The 17,097-nt window shown below is 43.9% G+C and overlaps 2 protein-coding genes and 1 long non-coding RNA gene across 3 annotated transcripts in view; all 3 read right to left on the reverse strand.

Moving 5' to 3' along the window:
- LOC143271051 (uncharacterized) overlaps window positions 1-16,465 on the reverse strand; it is a 65,189-nt gene extending 48,724 nt beyond the window's left edge. The window contains exons 1-3 of the mRNA XM_076562923.1: window positions 16,268-16,465; window positions 15,666-16,092; window positions 14,995-15,040 (exon numbers count right to left, since the gene is read on the reverse strand). Coding sequence (XP_076419038.1) covers window positions 14,995-15,040; window positions 15,666-16,092; window positions 16,268-16,310 — 516 coding nt within the window. The 5' untranslated portion in view covers window positions 16,311-16,465. The remainder of the gene's footprint in view (window positions 1-14,994; window positions 15,041-15,665; window positions 16,093-16,267) is intronic.
- On the reverse strand, window positions 2,214-5,735 carry LOC143270781 (uncharacterized). Its single transcript, XM_076561887.1, has 3 exons — window positions 5,269-5,735; window positions 4,541-4,586; window positions 2,214-2,447 (listed from the first exon to the last, which is right to left on the reverse strand). The coding sequence occupies exons 1-3, from the start codon at window positions 5,628-5,630 to the stop codon at window positions 2,367-2,369; spliced, it is 489 nt and encodes a 162-aa protein (XP_076418002.1). The 5' UTR covers window positions 5,631-5,735; the 3' UTR covers window positions 2,214-2,366.
- LOC143270993 (uncharacterized) lies at window positions 11,837-12,685 on the reverse strand. Its single transcript, XR_013048230.1, has 2 exons — window positions 12,548-12,685; window positions 11,837-12,189 (listed from the first exon to the last, which is right to left on the reverse strand). It is a non-coding gene; the product is annotated as an uncharacterized LOC143270993 (long non-coding RNA).
- Window positions 16,466-17,097: the final 632 nt, after the last annotated feature.

Below are 17,097 nucleotides of genomic sequence, written 5' to 3' on the forward strand. Positions count from 1 at the left end.
CTCAAGAAATTAGACATCAAAATGCCCAACATTCCAATTAAGAAACTGGCTAGAGCTAAAAATAGATCTCTCAACATAGGAAGCTCAAATAGCTGAAAGACATATAAGGAATTGCTCAAATCCCTAATCATGAGGGAAATGCAAATTAAAATGACTCTGAGATACCACCTATCAGCTGTCAGAATGGTTAAGATCAAAAACACGGAAGACAGCTTATGCTGGACAAGATATGGATCAAGGGGAACTGTCCTCCACCATTGGTGGGAATGCAAGCATGTACAGCCACTTTGGAAAACAATATGGCGCTTTTAGAAAATTGGGAATCAATCTCCCCCAAGACCCAGCTATACCACTCTTGGGCATATACCCAATGAATGCTCAATCATACCACAAGGGCACATGCTCAGCTATGTTTATAGCAGCATTGTTTGTAATAGCCAGAATGTGGAAACAACCTAGATGCCGTTCAACTGAAGAATGGATAAACAAAATGTGGTACATATACACAATGGAGTACTACTCAGCAGAGAAAAACAATGACATCATGAGGTTTGCAGGCAAATGGATGGATCTAGAAAAAAATCATCCTGAGTGAGGTAACCCAGACTCAGAAAAACAAACATTGTATGTACTAACTCATAGGAGGATACTAGATGTAAAACAAATGACGACTAGAGTGCTACTCACAACTCAAGGGAGGCTCCCTCAAAAACAGGACCCCAAGAAAGATACATGGGTCACCCAATGACAGAGAAATGGATGAGATCTACATGAGCAAACTGAACGTGGGGGTGTAATGAAGGGCAAAGTTCAAGGGAAAGAGAGCTTATGGAGCGGGAGATCCCAGCTGTATCAAGTACAGAGAGGGGAGAACAAGGAAAAAGAGACCATGATAAATGAAATCCCCATGGGAATAGGAAGAAGTAAAGTGCTAGAGCGGTCCTCAGAAATCCACAAAGATATCTTCACAATAGACTACCGGCAATGGTTGAGAGAAAGCCTGAAAGGACCTACTCTGGTGATAGGATGGCCAAACACCCTAAGTGTTGTGCTAGAAATCTCATCCAATGACTGATGGAAGCAGATTCAGAGATCCATGGCCATGCCCCAGGTGGAGGTCCAGGAATCCAATCAGAGAGAAAGAGGAGGGATTGTATGAGTGAGAATTGTTGAGACCAAGATTGGAAAAAGCACAGGGACAAAGAGCCAAACTAGTGGAAACACATGAACTATGAACCAATAGCTGAGGATCCCCCAACTGGATCAGGCCCTCTACAAAAGTGAGATAGTTGTTTAGCTTGAACTCTTTGGGAGGTCCCCAGGCAGTGGGACTGGGACCTGTCCTCAGTGCATGAGCTGGCTGTTTGGAACCTGGGGCCTATGCAGGGACACTATGTATGTATGTATGTATGTATATAAGCATGTATGTATTTATTTATTTTGAGTTTTTCAAGACAGGGTTTCATGTGTAGTCCTGGTGGTCTTGGAACTTACACTGTAGACCAGGCTGGCCTCGAACTCATAGAGATCTGCCCGCTTCTGCCTCTTGAGGGCTGGGATTAAAGGCATGTACCATAACAGCTTGGCTATTGTTTATTTTATTATTATTCCTTAAATGCCTGTATGTTTTCAACACACACACACACATACACACACACACACACAATCTTTATTCTTTGTGAATTTCACATCATGCACCCTAAATCTTTTCATTTCCCAGTCCTCCTTATCCTCCCTTCACCGTTGCATCATCTCTCCCCCATAATAAAATAAAAAAACCAAACTAAACCAACCACCCAACTAACCAACCATCCAAGCAAACACAAAAGCCCACTTCACTCCTCTGTCTCTCCCGCCTATTCAACATCAATTTTCATTAAAAGAAAAAAGAAAGAATTGCTGTGACCCTTCCCCAAATAAAAAATAATCATCACCATCAATAGTTTCTGTGCCCACCTTCTCCTTAGATTCCTTATTTGCAGGGTTGCTATTGAATCCCTTGTTCAAAGATCAAGTGAGCCTGAATCAAGAAGGCTTAAGAGACCCACTGTTTCACAACTAACATGTGTAGGGAATAGTCATCTATGCAAGCAATACTAATGACTTCGAAATGTCACCCCCAAAAAACAGAAGTTGACATTTTGTTTAAATGGCCTTTCCTGAAGAGTGTACAACTATATACTACAAAACCCCAGAAAGCATATGAAATTAAATAACTTGGAAATTCATGATTTTATTGTTAACATGAGTGCTGAATTTTAGTGAAGCTGTACATTGAGTACATACGTCGCCAGATTTCGCTCTTGCTCCTCAACAAAGATTGCACTCTAGGGATAGGAGTCCCTATCCCTAAGGATAAGGACCTTTTAAATACGAGGAGGGATGCTCTGTAATACTACACTCTTCTCACTCTTCCTCTCTTCTGCTCTCCGATGGACAAACCATGTCTGAAATCAGAGGAAGACAGGATTGGATTTAGCAATGGCTTTCACCCCAGAGCCAGGAGATAAAAACCCACTTTAAGACATATAACACTGACTTTCTATTCATATCATAAAATCAAATATCAGCTGTGTGTCAACTTCTGCAATACGCCATGATTCTGTCTTTTTCCAGCAGTATAAACACTTCAGTGGTTTCTTTTTTATTGGATGGAACACTTAGCTTACGACTTGTTCCTTGATGTTAATTCAATATATGGTAACTGGGTAAAGGAAAGTCTTCATTCTGACATTTGATCATCAGCTGTAGAATACCCTCCTCACTAGTGATACATTCCTCTTGTTTGGGCAGATATTGTAGATCACCAAATGTTGGCACCTTTTAAAGGCCTATGGAGGGGAACAGCTTTCTGTTTGTAAAAGCAGTCTTCAGTATGAAGTAGATAATCAACAGAAACAAGCATGGGAGATTTTCAGAAAGAAAATAGCATTCAAGGGTGCCAATGGGATTGCTGGTGCTTGAAATTTCAGGAGAGCGAAAAGGTAGTAGGCAGAGAGGGCCTGGACAATGGTTTGACATTGCAGTCTCCAGTGTTTGTGAAAGATGACTAACTTAAACTAAATGACATACAGGACACTGATACCTTTGCCATCTCCAGGAGTTCAGCAGAAAGTGTAACTTCCACCCATGGTTAATCTGAACAGTATGTTCTTTCTTGCTATAAAATGTTCTCCAGGAGCAGGACGAAGCATAATATCGTTGCTTCACCTACATTTCTAGAATCCTGTCCAGCACAGAGGGCACACTAGGTCCTGCTGCGTCAACAGGACATCTAAACCCCACCTTTCTTCAAAAGGTAAAGAGTAAGATGGTCCACAACAGTGTGGGGAAAGTAGTCATAAATCAGCTCTTCCTAAATATGGTCTAGCTATGGAAATACAGTCACAGTTACCTGTGACATGTCACCATCCTCTCAGACTCCTAGTGAATGAGGGGCCATTGTATTGGGAAGTTCTCAAACTGCACATTTGTGACTCCATGTACTTTCTCTCCCTGCCTATTATGTGGATTTATAATCTAAAGAAGACCAACCAAAGGACCAGAAGCCCTACTACCATCCTGATGCCTCCTTGAACTCAAATAAAGCCCCAGTGGCTGACTCATGTGGGCTCACATTAAGTCAGAGTTCCCCCTGTTTGATTCCTAAAGCCTACTTATTACGTTTGTAAGAGGAACGGGGAAATCAGAAGTGAGCGTTTTGGAGAGTCACACTCAAGATTCTGCAAACAGGAGACCGTGGGTGTTTTCTCTTGTGCCTTGTGTCCACCTTCTCTCAGTAGCTGCAGTGCACCAGTCTCTAGAGCTGCAGTTCACCATCTCTAGAGCTCCAGTGTAACATCCTCTCTAGAGCTGCAGTGCATCATCCTCTCTACAGCTGCAGTTCATCATCCTCTCTAGAGCTGCAGTGCACCCGTCTCTAGAGCTACAATGTATCAACATCTCTAGAGATGCAGTGCATCAACCTCTCTTGCAAAAAATAATGAGGCTACAATCGACAACCCAAGAGAAGTCAGGTAAAGAGGAGGTCCCAAAGAGGGACATGCATGGATGACCCCAGGAAGAGAAAACAAATATGATCTCTGTAAACTGGGTAGGGGTTAGAATGGAGGGGATGGGAGATAAGAGCATGAGGGATCTGGATGTCCAAGCTGGAGTAGGAATGGAAAGGGAGCACAATGAAAGAGATATCTTGAGAGAGACATTATGGGTTTAGGGAGAAACCTGGTGCTAGGGAAATCCCCAAAAACCCAATGCCTTGTTCAGCCTTGATGCATTGGGGAGGGACTTGGTCCTGCTCCAACTGAATGTGCCAGGTTTGTTGACTCACAATGGAGATCTTACCCCCTATGAGGAGTGGATGTGGGAGTTTGGGGAGGAAGTGGGGATGAGAGCAGGAGATGGGGAAGGAGGGGGAAACTGTGGTTGGTATGTAAAATGAAAAAAATCTTAAATAAAAGAAATGCCTAGGACAAGGCTTCTGAAGACATGAGGAAGGCTGTAGATTGACTGTTCAATGTCTTTGCTTGGATTTACTGACCTTCACTTTGACTTCAGGAATATTCAAAACTTGTGCAAGTTCTTTCCTGTGGAAACAAAACCACAAATGTTTAGCATGCCATGGTTTGCATGAATTGCAAAATCATAAATGATTTCTATGCTTTTAAAATATGGCTTTCCTCCCTCACACCGCCATTTAACTTTCATTCTCAGAACTAGTCTTTCTTTTGCAATGATTTCACCTCTTATAAAAGTTTCTAAACAATAAAGATTTTAATTTTAACACACTATTAAAACTTAAATATAAATGCCAAAGTGTACAGTGAGCAAATTGTACTAGATTAAAAAACAGCAACAGGGGAAGGAAAGGGAAACCGAAAGGAATTGATGGATAGGGACACAGTCCCTGAAAAGATGACCAGGCTACTGGTGAGGAGGTTACCCAACAAAGTGTAAATCCTTAACACTGGTGAACTTTACACTAGTGAGTATTTTGACACACTTTAGTCATGTTTCTATATTTTACAGAAATTAAAATATGACAGGAAACTCGTGGTGCTGACAATGTACACTTGTTTTGAGTCAACACTACACGCTAATACTGACTTTTACACCTACACAAGGCACCCTCCTGTACCCAACACAGATGGAGAAGACAGCAGTGGCTTAGGGAGGGATGATAGGAAACCAGGGCCTAGAAGAACAAAAGAACATCTCAACATGTGACAACAGGGAGGTTGGGGATAGCTCCTAGTGCCAGACTCATACCTGGCCAGCGCATGTGGGTACTTGGTTTCTTTGAACAATTTTTCCATTTCCTCCACCTGCCACAGTGTGAATTTGAATGTTGTTTGCCGCCGCCTTTGTGAGGAACGGCGCCTGGGAATCCTAATCACAGGCTCGGTTGAGTGCCTTGGCTCCTCCTGGTGATGCTCTGACGAAGAGGATTTCGGGTCCATACTGCTCTCCTCAGAGTTGTTTTGGCCCTCACGGACCTGGCGGCCCCCGTTATTTAGTTCAACTTCGCAGCAGCCGTCACCTCCACTAGGGTTGCCACCCACCATCGCCATGGCAGCCTCTAAGGTGGAGACCTCAGCTATCTCCGCACCATTCTCATTCTTGCTGGCCATGACTAGTAGTGGGCTGAAGCCACAGAGAGAAGTGGGGCCCCAGGAATGCCCACACTCAAGGCCTATTGTTCGGTCAGTCTCTACTACTGATGGGTCATTAAGGGAATGCCTGAGGAAAGGGTGACGTCAATGCGTCCTTCTGCGCATGCTCCACACATCTCCACATTCCTCCAGGTTGACGTCAACACGCTCCTCTGCAGATGGGCGCCATAGGCTTTTCCCTCCCTGACTGACTGCTCTGGGCTTTATGACCTCTTGCGGAGGTAGGTGGTATTTGCTTTGGTGCACAAATGGTGGGTTTGGCCCAAAGATGAGGAACTGAGGGAGCCACTGTGAAAGGTCCTGGGAAGTTAAACCTTGCTCCCAGGGCATGCATGTAGAATGAGTTTTAGCCTGCAATGCACACTGCCTGTGCCTCCTAGGTTGTAAAGATGACACTGAAAGATGAATTGTGTAGCATTGAAAGATAATTGGGGAATAGAGTATGGGAGAAAGGTGGGAACACACACAGACCACCGGACCCTTGCGTGAACGTGTAGAAAATTTCTGTGGACCTCACCCTCCACCTACCAATGCTGTTCAGAGAATGGGCTTAGTTCTAAGTGGATATGATCAAAATAGAGCATAATAGTTCATGAGTGTCTGTTAGTACACTGAATGCTAGCTAGCCATTCTTCTTCATGCTCAACATCAAGATCTTGGAACTGGGTTTGAATCTAATTCTAGTTAATGGCACTGTCGAAAACCAAACAAAAGACACTTTGTCCTCTCAAAAGACAAATGATCTGCTTAAGAAATAATTACCTCCGATTATAATAGCTTCACAATATCTGTTAAATTCCCCTTGTAATATTTGCCTCAGTTCTTATCACTGAGGATGTTGATGCAGTCCCTTAATCTGAGTCTCTAATATCCTTATCTTTGTCTTTTGATTAGTCTGCCTACTCATACTTTTCAAAGAACCAAGTTCTAGTTACATTGATTCTTTATTGTTATTTTTGTTTCCATTTAAATAATTCCTGTGTTGATCTTGATTTCTTTTCATCTCCTGATTTGGGGTTTGGCTTATGCTTCATTTTCCAGGGCTCTCCTATGTATCATTTATTTGCACTCTCTGGCTTTTTTGTTGTTGTGTTTTGGAACAGGGTTTCTCTGTGCAACAGTCCTGGCTGTCTGGGAAGTCACTTTGTAGACCTGGCCGACCACAAGCTCACAGAGATCGCTCTGCCTCTGCCTCCTGGGCGTTGGGATTAAAAGGGTGCGCCACCACCTCCGTAGTTTCATTCCATTGTGATCAGGTAAACTACAAGGAATTGCTTTCCTGTAGTTGTTGAGACTTGCTTTGTCTCAGAATATGTCATCTATTTTGGAGAAATTTCATGGGAAAAATGTGTATTCTGCAGAGTTTGGATGGAATAGTCTGTAGATGTCTGTTAAGGCCATTTGATCTATAATATCTTTAATTTGCATATTTCTGTTTATTTTTTGTTAGGGAGACATATCAATTGGTGAGAATTAGGTATTAAAGTCACCCACCAGTATTGGCCTAGAGTTAATCTGGCTTGAATCTAATATTATTTGTTAGGAAATCAGGTGTACCTGCTTGAGGCATACTTTTAGAATCATAAAGTCCTCTTACATTCCCTTAGTCCATAAGTAGTGACTCTCTTTATATTTTCTCACTAGATTTTGTTGGAAGTCTCTTTCTTTAGCTATTGGAACAGTGTCACCTGCTTGTTTCCTAGGCCCATTTACTCGGAACTTTTTCCATTCTTTCACCCTAGGGTGACATCTGCCTTTTATTGTGACCTCTGCTTCTTGGAGGCAGCAAGTAGATGTTTCCTGTCACTTGATGCAATCTACTAGTTTGTGCTCGTTTTCCTGATGATTTATTTTTATTTTCAATTGTGTGTGCCCATGCCTATATGTAGGTCTGTGCATGTGATTGCAGGTGTTCAAAGAGCCCTGTAGTTTGGTTGTGGAATTGAGACCATTAGTACTCAGTTATTGTTGAAAAGTAGGTGTTAATTCCTGTGATTTGTTGATTTTGTAGGTTTTTTTCTTTTCCCCTCTTGCTTAACTATTATCCTAGTGTGGTTTATTCTTTGCTGTGGATTTGTGGAGGAATTTGTTTTTCTCTTCACTCCAAATGATTCCTATAAGTATTTTCTATGGAGCTAGCTTAGTGCTCATGCATTCCTTTAGCCTGTTTTTTTTTTAATCCATGGAGTGTGTTTATTTTCCTTTCAGTTACAACAGACAGCATTGCTATCTATAGTCATCTGGGTTGGCAACTGAGTCAGAATTGAAATGCATCTGCCCAGGCCTCCTGCCTGTAAAGTTGCAGCTGAATAATCGGCTGCCATTCTGCCAGTCTGCCCTATGGGACATGGCGTGTCTGGCTGCTGCTGAGATGCTGTCTTTGTTCTGTGTCTTTAGTGTTCTTATTGTGAGGAGGACCAGTTCTTTCCTGGTCTGTCTCCTGGTGTTCTAAGCACTTCACATCTGGATTGACCTCTCTTTTTCCAGCTCTGAGAAGTTTTCTGTTATGAGTTGTTTTAAAAACATATTTTGCTTCCAGGTTTTGGCTGTTACAAACAATGCTGATATGAACATAGCTGAACAAGTGCTCTTGTGGTATGATTGAGCATTTCTTGGGTATATGCCCAGGAGTGGTATAGCTGGATCTTGGGGGAGATTGATTCCCAATTTTCTAAAAAAGTGCCATATTGATTTCCAAAGTGGTTGTACAAGCTTGCATTCCCACCAGCAGTGGAGGAGAGTTCCCCTAGTTCCACATCCTCTCCAGCATAAAGTGTCTTCAGTGTTTTTGATCTTAGCCACTCTGACAGGCATAAGGTGGTATCTCAGAGTTGTTTTGATTTGCATTTCCCTGATGATTAGGGATGTTGAGCAATTCCTTAAATGTCTTTCAGCCATTTGGGTTTCCTCTGTTGAGAATTCTCTGTTTAATTCTAAAGCCCATTTCTCAACTGGACTGTTGGTCGTTTTGATGTCTAATTTCTTGAGTTCCTTATATATTCTGGATATCAGCCCTCTGTCACATGTGGGGTTGGTGAAGATCTTTTCCCTTCTGTAGGCTGTCGCTTTGCCTTTTTGACCGTATCCTTTGCTCTACAAAAGCTTCTCAGTTTCAAGAGGTCCCATTGATTGATTGTTTGTCTCAGTGTCTGCGCTACTGGTGTTATATTTAGGAAGTGATCTCCTATGCCAATGCATTCAAGACTATTTCCTACTTTCTCTTCTAGCAGGTTCAGAGTAGCTGGATTTATATTGAGGTCTTTGATCCACTTGGACTTAAGTTTGTAATAGCCAAAACCTGGAAACAGCCTAGATGCCCTTCAACTGAAGAATGGATAAATAAATTGTGGCACATATACACAATGGAATACTACTCAGCAGAGAAAAACAATGACATCATACGGTTTGCAGGCAAATGGATGGATCTAGAAAAAATCATCCTGAGTGAGGTAACCCAGACTCAGAAAGACAAATATGGTATGTACTCACTCATAGGAAGATGCTAGATGTGGAACAAGGATGACTGGACTGCTACTCACATCACCAGTGAGGCTACCTGGAAAACGGGACCCCAAAAAAAGACAAGGAGAAATGGACGAGATCTACATGAACAGCCTGGTCATGAGTGGGAACAATGAAGGGCTACGGTCGAGGGAAAGAGAATGGGAGATCCTAGCTGGATCAAGAAAAGAGAGGGAGAACAAGGAATAGGAGACCATGGTAAATGAAGACCACATGAGAAGGTGAGAAGGGGAGGAAGCAGAGAGCTAGGGAGGCTCACGGAGATCCACAAAGATACCCCCGCAAAAGACTGCTGGCAATGGTCGCGAGACGGCAGGAACTGACCTACTCTGGTGATGGAATGGCCAGACACCCTGATAGTTGTGCCATAAACCCCATCCAAGGACTGAGGAATCTGAATGCAGACATCCACAGCTGGGCCCCTGGTGGAGCACTGGGAGTCTAATTAGTGAGAAAGAAGAGGGTTATATGAGCGAGAATTGTTGAAGCCAAGGTTGGATAAAGCACTGGGACAAATAACCAAATGAATGGAAGCACAGGATCTATGAACCAAAGGCTGAGGGGCCCCCAACTGGATCAGGCCCCCTGAATGCGTGAGACAGTTGATTGGCTTGATCTGTTTGGGAGGCAGCTGTGCATTGGTGCCGGGTCCTGGGCTCATTGCATGAGTTGGCTGTTTGAATCCTGGGACTTATGCAGGGACACTTGGCTCGGTCTGGGAGGCAGGGAATGGACCTGCCTGGACTGAGTCTACCAGGTCGACCCCGGTCCTCGGGGGAGACCTTGATCTGGAGGAGGTGGGAATAGGGGGTGGGCTGGGGGGAGGGGGGGCGAGAGGGGGAGAACAGGGGAATCTGTGGCTATTATGTTGAACTGAATGGTGTTGTAAAATAATAATAAAAAAAGGAATTGAAAAAAAAAAGAAAAGAAAACATAGGACATCAACCTCTGACTTCCACACCCATAAAAAAAAAAAGAAAATCACATATTTCCAGGCTGCTGTCATTAATAAAATATAATTTTATTAAGGGAATTACAAAAGAGAGAGAAACTATACAATTCAGCTACCATTGCTTACTAGTAAAATATTCTGACTAAGTAACTTCATATACTAACTTTTAATGTACTAACTCTGCTGCTTTGCAAGATCCCTACAATGTCTCCTCCCATGATTTTGCCTTTTAAAAATTTATTATAAGAAAATTGAAAGTGTTTGATTAGCTTTTGTAAAAAATATTATTGGACTTTATGGAATAAAATTCATTTAATTTAAAAAAATATTTTACACCTTTAACTTGATTCTTCTCCTTCTATGCTGTTGTCATGGATCTCTCAGGGTGTTGAGTGTCTTGGATTCCCACTGATGCATTCTTTGTCTTGTTTTGATTGTTCCAACAACTTAACTGTATTTAATTTCTCAACCACGTTTACATTTTCCCAGAAAGCAGTTTGTGATTAACTTTATTCTGCATGTCTTTTACTTCTTGTTCTTTGCTTCTGATCCTTAACTATTTATTTCTGATTTAAGTTTGTATTTTCTCTGTCATTTTAGAATGGAAGCAGCATGATATAACACACTTTTTATTAATAGTGAGCTGGTTCATTCAAGTGGATTTCCTGCCCTCCCCTCCAGTGCCAGTAATACCCAACAACAGCTCCGGTTAGTACAACAACGACCAAATATCCAGAGAGGTGTCAGAAGAGACACTCCCAGGTTGGTGGTAACCAACAGGTGTCTATTTGGACTTTTAAGACCTACTCCACAGGAGGGAAATCATCCCTCATCCTAGAAACCTAGACAACGTCCCATGGCTGGCTAGTGAGGTTATGTATCTTAGAAGAGAATTTACAATTGCCACGATGATAGACTGGAATAATTCAAACCGCATTATTAATCTTATCCTTATATAAGTGTGACTACCACCCCTAGTAGGAGAACCCTCTGTCTACAGCAAAGGGAGACCATCAGAGAAGCCACACTTGGGCAGGATGCAGAGAACATTGGCTCATGGGGAGCACAGCTCCAGTGCCTACATCTACATCACAGTTCCTGCATCTATGATTCAGGAAACGCAGGGGAAGAGAGGGGCTGAAAGATTTTAATAGCCTCAATACCAGGATGTCTGCTGTGAAACAGTCACTCACAGAACTGGCTGCATAAATGAGATCTGACCATTTGCCCATATCACCAGACAAGATAATGGAGAGATGGTAAAGTGTCCATGGAAGGAGAGACACTATGTACTGGGATTTTCAGTCTGAGCTTTATTTTGTTCCTAGACAGAGAACTGTGGGCAAGTAGTGACTACAGAAAGAGGGGGAAATGACCTCTCCCAGGGATGAGCCCTCTAAGTGGTTAGTCAAGGCAAAGGAGCAGCCCTGAAATCATATACACACAAACAACTAAAGCCGACTTAGCAGGCCGTATTCACACAGTTGTTCATACATATATGTCTATACGTAGAAGAGTAAGTGAAAAGAGGCAATTAATGTGAGAGTAGTGGGGGAAGTCATGGAAGGAGTTGGAAGGAGGGGACTTGGGAGAAATTGAGGGAGGAGAGATTCTATCAGTCCATTTCTTTTATTTAGTTGGCTTTAGTTGGCTTTCTGCTTCTGTAATAAAACATAGGAACTAAAGCAAACCGGGGAGGAAAGGGTTTATTTCCTCTCAGAGCTTACAGTCTATCACGGAGAGAAGTCAGGGTAGGAACTGGAGGCAGGAACTGAGGCAGAAGCTGTGTAGAGATGTTGCTTAATGGCTTGCTCCTCTTGGCTTCTTCAGCCTGCTTTCCAATACACTCCAGGATGTCCTGCACTGGGGTGGCTCCACCCAAAGTGGAAGGGACCCTTCCATGTCAATCATTAATCCAGAAAACGCTCCTCAGAATTGCTTACTGCATGGAGCCTATTTCCAATGGAGAATCCCTCTTTCTAGATGCGTCTAGCTTCTGGCTACTTGACAAAAAACTTGTCACCACAACAGACACTTTGTCCACTGGAAAAAGAAAAGAAAAACCAAAACAATATAAGGAGAAACAGACAAAAATGGTTCTCTCAGATTCTATGGTTGGTATGAAATCCCAGTTATGGCCAGAACCATCTCTGTCTGGATAAACACCACCTCCCTAGAGATTTTCAATGTCGCTCTTGCCCATGTGTGGTACAACATGGTCAGGGTGAGGATGAAAAAACTATGATGGAGGACAGGAGAATTCATGGGTCAATGTAAACACCCCTTAGCAAACTCCCTTGACATAAATGTCTACTGATGCTTACTCTGTGATGTCCCCCCCACAGAAGGAGACCTTGTCATTTTCTTTAAATGGCATTTCCTTGATAACTGTCATACATACCATACTAATGCAGAAGACACATGAAGAAAGACTATTTATTTCAAATACAGGTTCTTAGGGAAGAAAGATGTAACAACATGTGGGTGGAAGACAAAAATGCATCTGCAAGTGGATCCTGGTCAAGGCGGGCACTCTGGGGCTCCGGCTGCCAGGAGACAGAGGCCTCTTTGTACCAGCTTGTTCCCTATGAAAGGACTTGAAGCCACACAAGGTGCTTACCCTTCTTCAGCACTGGATCGTGATTTCTCTGGAAAAGGTGTTCCAACTCCTGCAGCTGTAGCCCTGTCACAGAGGCAACGGCAGGACCCCCATGCTGGCACAGGCTGCATTTTGGGCACGGTAACTGGAATGGACTGTGCACTGGGTGTCAGAACTGACACAGGCTGGACAGGCGGTCCTGTAATGGCACAGGCTGTACATGCTCACAGTAACAGGCACAGGCTGTACCTGGGGCACAGTAACAGGCACAGGCTGTACCTGGGGCACAGGAACCGGCACAGCCTGTACCTGGGGCACTGGACCTGGCACAGGCTGTACACCAGGCACTGTTACTGACACAAACTTCACTCAGGGCACCAGATGTGACATATGCTGTACACAGATCACAAAGCTGCACAGCCTTGGTGCTCCCTATGCTCTCAGGAAATGGCTTCTGAGGTGGATGCTCATTCTTCTGGCTATTGGGACTGGCACCCGGACTGTGGGTGGGAACAGCCATGAATAGAAGAAACACAGTGTCCTGTACCGGGGACTTACCCCACCTGACATTAGAAATAATTGTTACAAAGAGGTGGAGTGAGTTGACGAGGCCATGATAAGGGGACAGAGAATCATGTGGAGTCAGCATGAAGCAGCATAGCACATGGAAATCTTTCTCACTCAGCAAGGCATAGTGACCACAGATTGCCAGTGTCTCCTTCTGCCATAAATGCCATTTCTGTAATACGCAACTATGGTTCAAATACTTATACACATATTTTAGTATCCTGAAAAAAATAGAACCAACATACTGAGAATCCACCTCTTTATTGCTGAGATAATTGCAGGGAAGAAAAGGATGTCATGGCCAGCATGTGTGGCCGAGACACTGGGTGCAAGTCCTAGTTCCAGGTCATCTGGCTCACAACAGTGGTGGCACTCATGCGCTGCTCCAAAATCTTCAGGGATCGTTGCTTTGGGGACCAGGTGGTGCATCGATCAGCACCACCATTCTATTGCTTCTTCTGAAAATAGCTCTCCTGGTCCTAAACCAATCCTTCAAGCAGAAGAAAGGGTTCCTTTAGTACACTGAACTGTACCACCACTGAAGAACACATCCTGTAACCATGTATACTTGCTCAATTTTACTAACATTTTAGAACATATATGGATTCTATCCCTGTGCCAGTGTGTGATAGGTATGTGCTCCAGGACAGAGCTACTCCCCTAGAAAAGCACCACATTTCTGATTGCCCAGGAACTGTTTATCTATCTCACCCCAAGAAAGATTGAAGACTTACCTCAAGTGTGTATTGATTGTTCAGAATGCTGGAAGCAACAGGTTTTTGTTCTCATGGAAACAGTCAAAACACCCGCATGAAGCACCTTATGACATGTACCACCACACACAGTCCTTCAGCTATGGGACAGATGTAGAATATTGCCCCTTCTCTGCATCAATTGATATTTTTAATGCATTTGTTCAGAAGAGAATGCAGATCTAGTGCGTGGGTTGTTCCTGGTCCCTGCTGTGTGCTGAAAAGTATCAAAAACCCCGGCGAACTATCTCAAGGCTCAAAGCTGTCTGTGAAAGGCTCCATGGTGATAGCCTTTTGTGAGTATCCAGAATGCACATTTTATGAGACAAAGGGCACTTCTTCCTGCTCTATGCTTCCTCCCTAGCCTCCAAGCTTACTATCTATAGGACTTTTCCCTTGTGGGCATGTGGTCTGGAAAAGCCAGGACCGATTGTAATGGTGAGCACAGTTCACATGCGTAACCAACAAAAGACTGGTAAAAGGTCTATGGGACATTTGAGCTTCCTGGTCCCAGTATTGATTGAGAACTAAGCCAGGCATGTGACATTTGCAGACTAGAAGAAAACAAGTCTGAGAAAAGGTTTTCTGACACACACAGAGTGAAAGTATTGAAAGTGGGCAAGAACATGATCTCTTCACTTAAGTGAGGCATGCAGGCTCCACAGCCTTCAGAAGGTCATGGAGAACACACTATGTCCACCAAGGGCAGACAAAGCACCTTGGCATCTGAGGTTTCAGGTGTCCAGGTTGGCATTTCCTACCTGAGAAAATGGAGGTCTTTCATCATCTTGAGCCTAGCCTGGCTGTGGACTTGTCTGGCGTCCTTGGGATACAACTTCAGGGTCCCACTCTTCTGCTATAATTATCCTCTAGACAACTACTACATCACAAGATGTGGAGCCCTTACAAAACATTTTTTTAAATACTGACCTGCACATCTTCTTCTGTCACACCCATAGATCTTGCAAGAGCCTTCCTGAAGTGAAAAGATTCCAATATTTAGGCCTTGTGGTCGAAACAAACTATATAAGGACATATTCTGATTCCTTTTAAATGTGTGCGTGCTCACACACACAGACACACACATACATACACACACACACACACACAAACACACACTCCAACTGCCCCACATACAGTATTCCTCACAACTATTTTGCAACTTATTTTGTAACATGTTTCTTTCAGGGATCAAAATTAAGGGTACCCCCCAAACACAGGTATGTTGCCCATGTACTTAACATGTAAAGCTTCATTAAGAGATCCTCCACGACATAAACTGTTAGTCAAATTTTAATCTGAGCTGGAATCCCTCCTGCATTTTCCCAGCCACACCTCAGGCTTCTCACTCATTCTTACAGACACTCATTTAGAACAAGCACTGTCTAAATTTCCCACTCAAGTGCCACTTAAAGAGGCAACAGAACACAGTCTTTCTAGTTGGACAAGGGCACATCCCCTTACTACAGAATCCAATTTCTGCTGGAGGGTCCAGACATGGTGGATTTGTTTCTAGAGGAAATGAGGGGTTCAGGGAGCACCAAAGGACAGCCTGGATGCACTACCTGAAAACCAGGCGCCTAGCAGGGCGTTCTGCTTACCTTACTTGAAAGCTGGGGAAGTGATTCTCTTCGAAAAGACGCTCCAGGTCCTGCAGCTGAGACTGGGTGAATCTGGTGTGGCTCTGGAAATCCCCAGCCTGGAGACTCTTGGTGCCTTCAGACATTGCCACCTCTTGCTGAGGCTGCTGTTGAACACTGCTGCCATGGCCACCTTCTGCCTGGATCCCCTTGTCCATGGGGCCAGAACTACAATCACCAGCATGTGCTCCTTCCATTTCTTCTTTGTTTTCTCCCTCCTCTACCAATCCTGTGGCTTCCTGAGCAAGACCGGACTGAGCAAGCTCTTCTTGAGCAGGCTTGCTTGGAGCAAGTTCGCCCTGATCAAGCTCACCCTGAGCAAGCTTGCTCTGTACAAGCTCTCTATTGCCTCCTTTCTCTCCAGGCTTCAGGACCACTGCATTCTTACCTGCTAGAGAGAAAAACACAAAGATAAAGATCTGAGCATCTTGGCCATGGATATTTGGAAAGCCTAGAGAGGGGCCACGGGCAGCGCCGGGTAATCGAAGTACATGGCCACTGGCCTTTCCAACAGATTTGCTTCCCGGATTTTGCCCAAGTCCAATCAGAACCATTTTACTGACCATGCTGTTGTTCCTGTTGCTCATCACCTCGTGGACTCAGCATCCTGTTGAAACACTGGCTGCAGCCCTGGCGAGTCTCTGTGCGGGGAATCTTTCAATCAGACCCGAGTTCCGAAGCTTTATAGCCACGTCCTCACTGTCTGGAGCCACAGGTACAGCTCTGATTCTTGACCCAGAAAACTTGTCTTCTGGACACTCAACGTAATTACAATGTGTCCAATCACATTCTGGCCTGCACAGGCTCAGTAGCTGTCGGCTTGTCCTCTGAGGTGTCTAGCCTGAAGCACGTTAGAGCAGAAAGAGCAGGGAGTACTTTAAAAAAAGCAGTGAGTGTGTGTGGTGGGGGTGCGGAACCTGTGGCTCTGGTTTTCTCCTTAGCTGACAGCCCTAGTTTTGGATAAGGCTGGACTGTTCAAATTCAGTCACAGTGAGTAACACAAAGACCTTCTCAAACTCAGCAGGCCCTTGAGACCAGAAAAATCACTTTTTTAAATTATGGAAAAGTCCTTCAAACAAAACGCCCCAATCTTGGATGTGCTGTCTTGAAGAGCCTTGTATGATGGCAAATATGTGGGTAGGCCAGGGCAAGATCCTGCTGAGAGACTGTGCTCCCAACAGGGCTGAATTCCACTGGTATTTACAAGCTCATTCTGATGGTGGAGACCTTGCTCTACATAGCTGTGCTTGACCAAGGTCCTAGGGTGACCCAGATACCTGAGGACATCAAAGATCGACCCTAGGTACTGGCTCAAAACCTGTCCCACAGCTGTGAAGGTGAAAGACAGGAGGAGTAAGCAATTCTGGATTCAGCTCTACAAAGAATCATTGCA

The sequence above is a fragment of the Peromyscus maniculatus genome, chromosome X (assembly GCF_049852395.1).
Source record: "Peromyscus maniculatus bairdii isolate BWxNUB_F1_BW_parent chromosome X, HU_Pman_BW_mat_3.1, whole genome shotgun sequence".
In the NCBI taxonomy this organism is placed as follows: domain Eukaryota; kingdom Metazoa; phylum Chordata; class Mammalia; order Rodentia; family Cricetidae; genus Peromyscus; species Peromyscus maniculatus.

What these genes read in the sequence shown, in the direction of transcription:
- LOC143270781 (XM_076561887.1), bottom strand. Translation starts at nt 5,630, where the DNA reads ATGGCCAGCAAGAATGAGAATGGTGCGGAGATAGCTGAGGTCTCCACC. An exon ending in TACCCACATGCGCTGGCCAG is followed by an intron (nt 4,587 to 5,268) that starts GTATGAGTCTGG and finishes TTGTTTCCACAG; the next exon opens with GAAAGAACTTGCACAAGTTT. An exon ending in TTCCTGAAGTCAAAGTGAAG is followed by an intron (nt 2,448 to 4,540) that starts GTCAGTAAATCC and finishes CTCTGATTTCAG; the next exon opens with ACATGGTTTGTCCATCGGAG.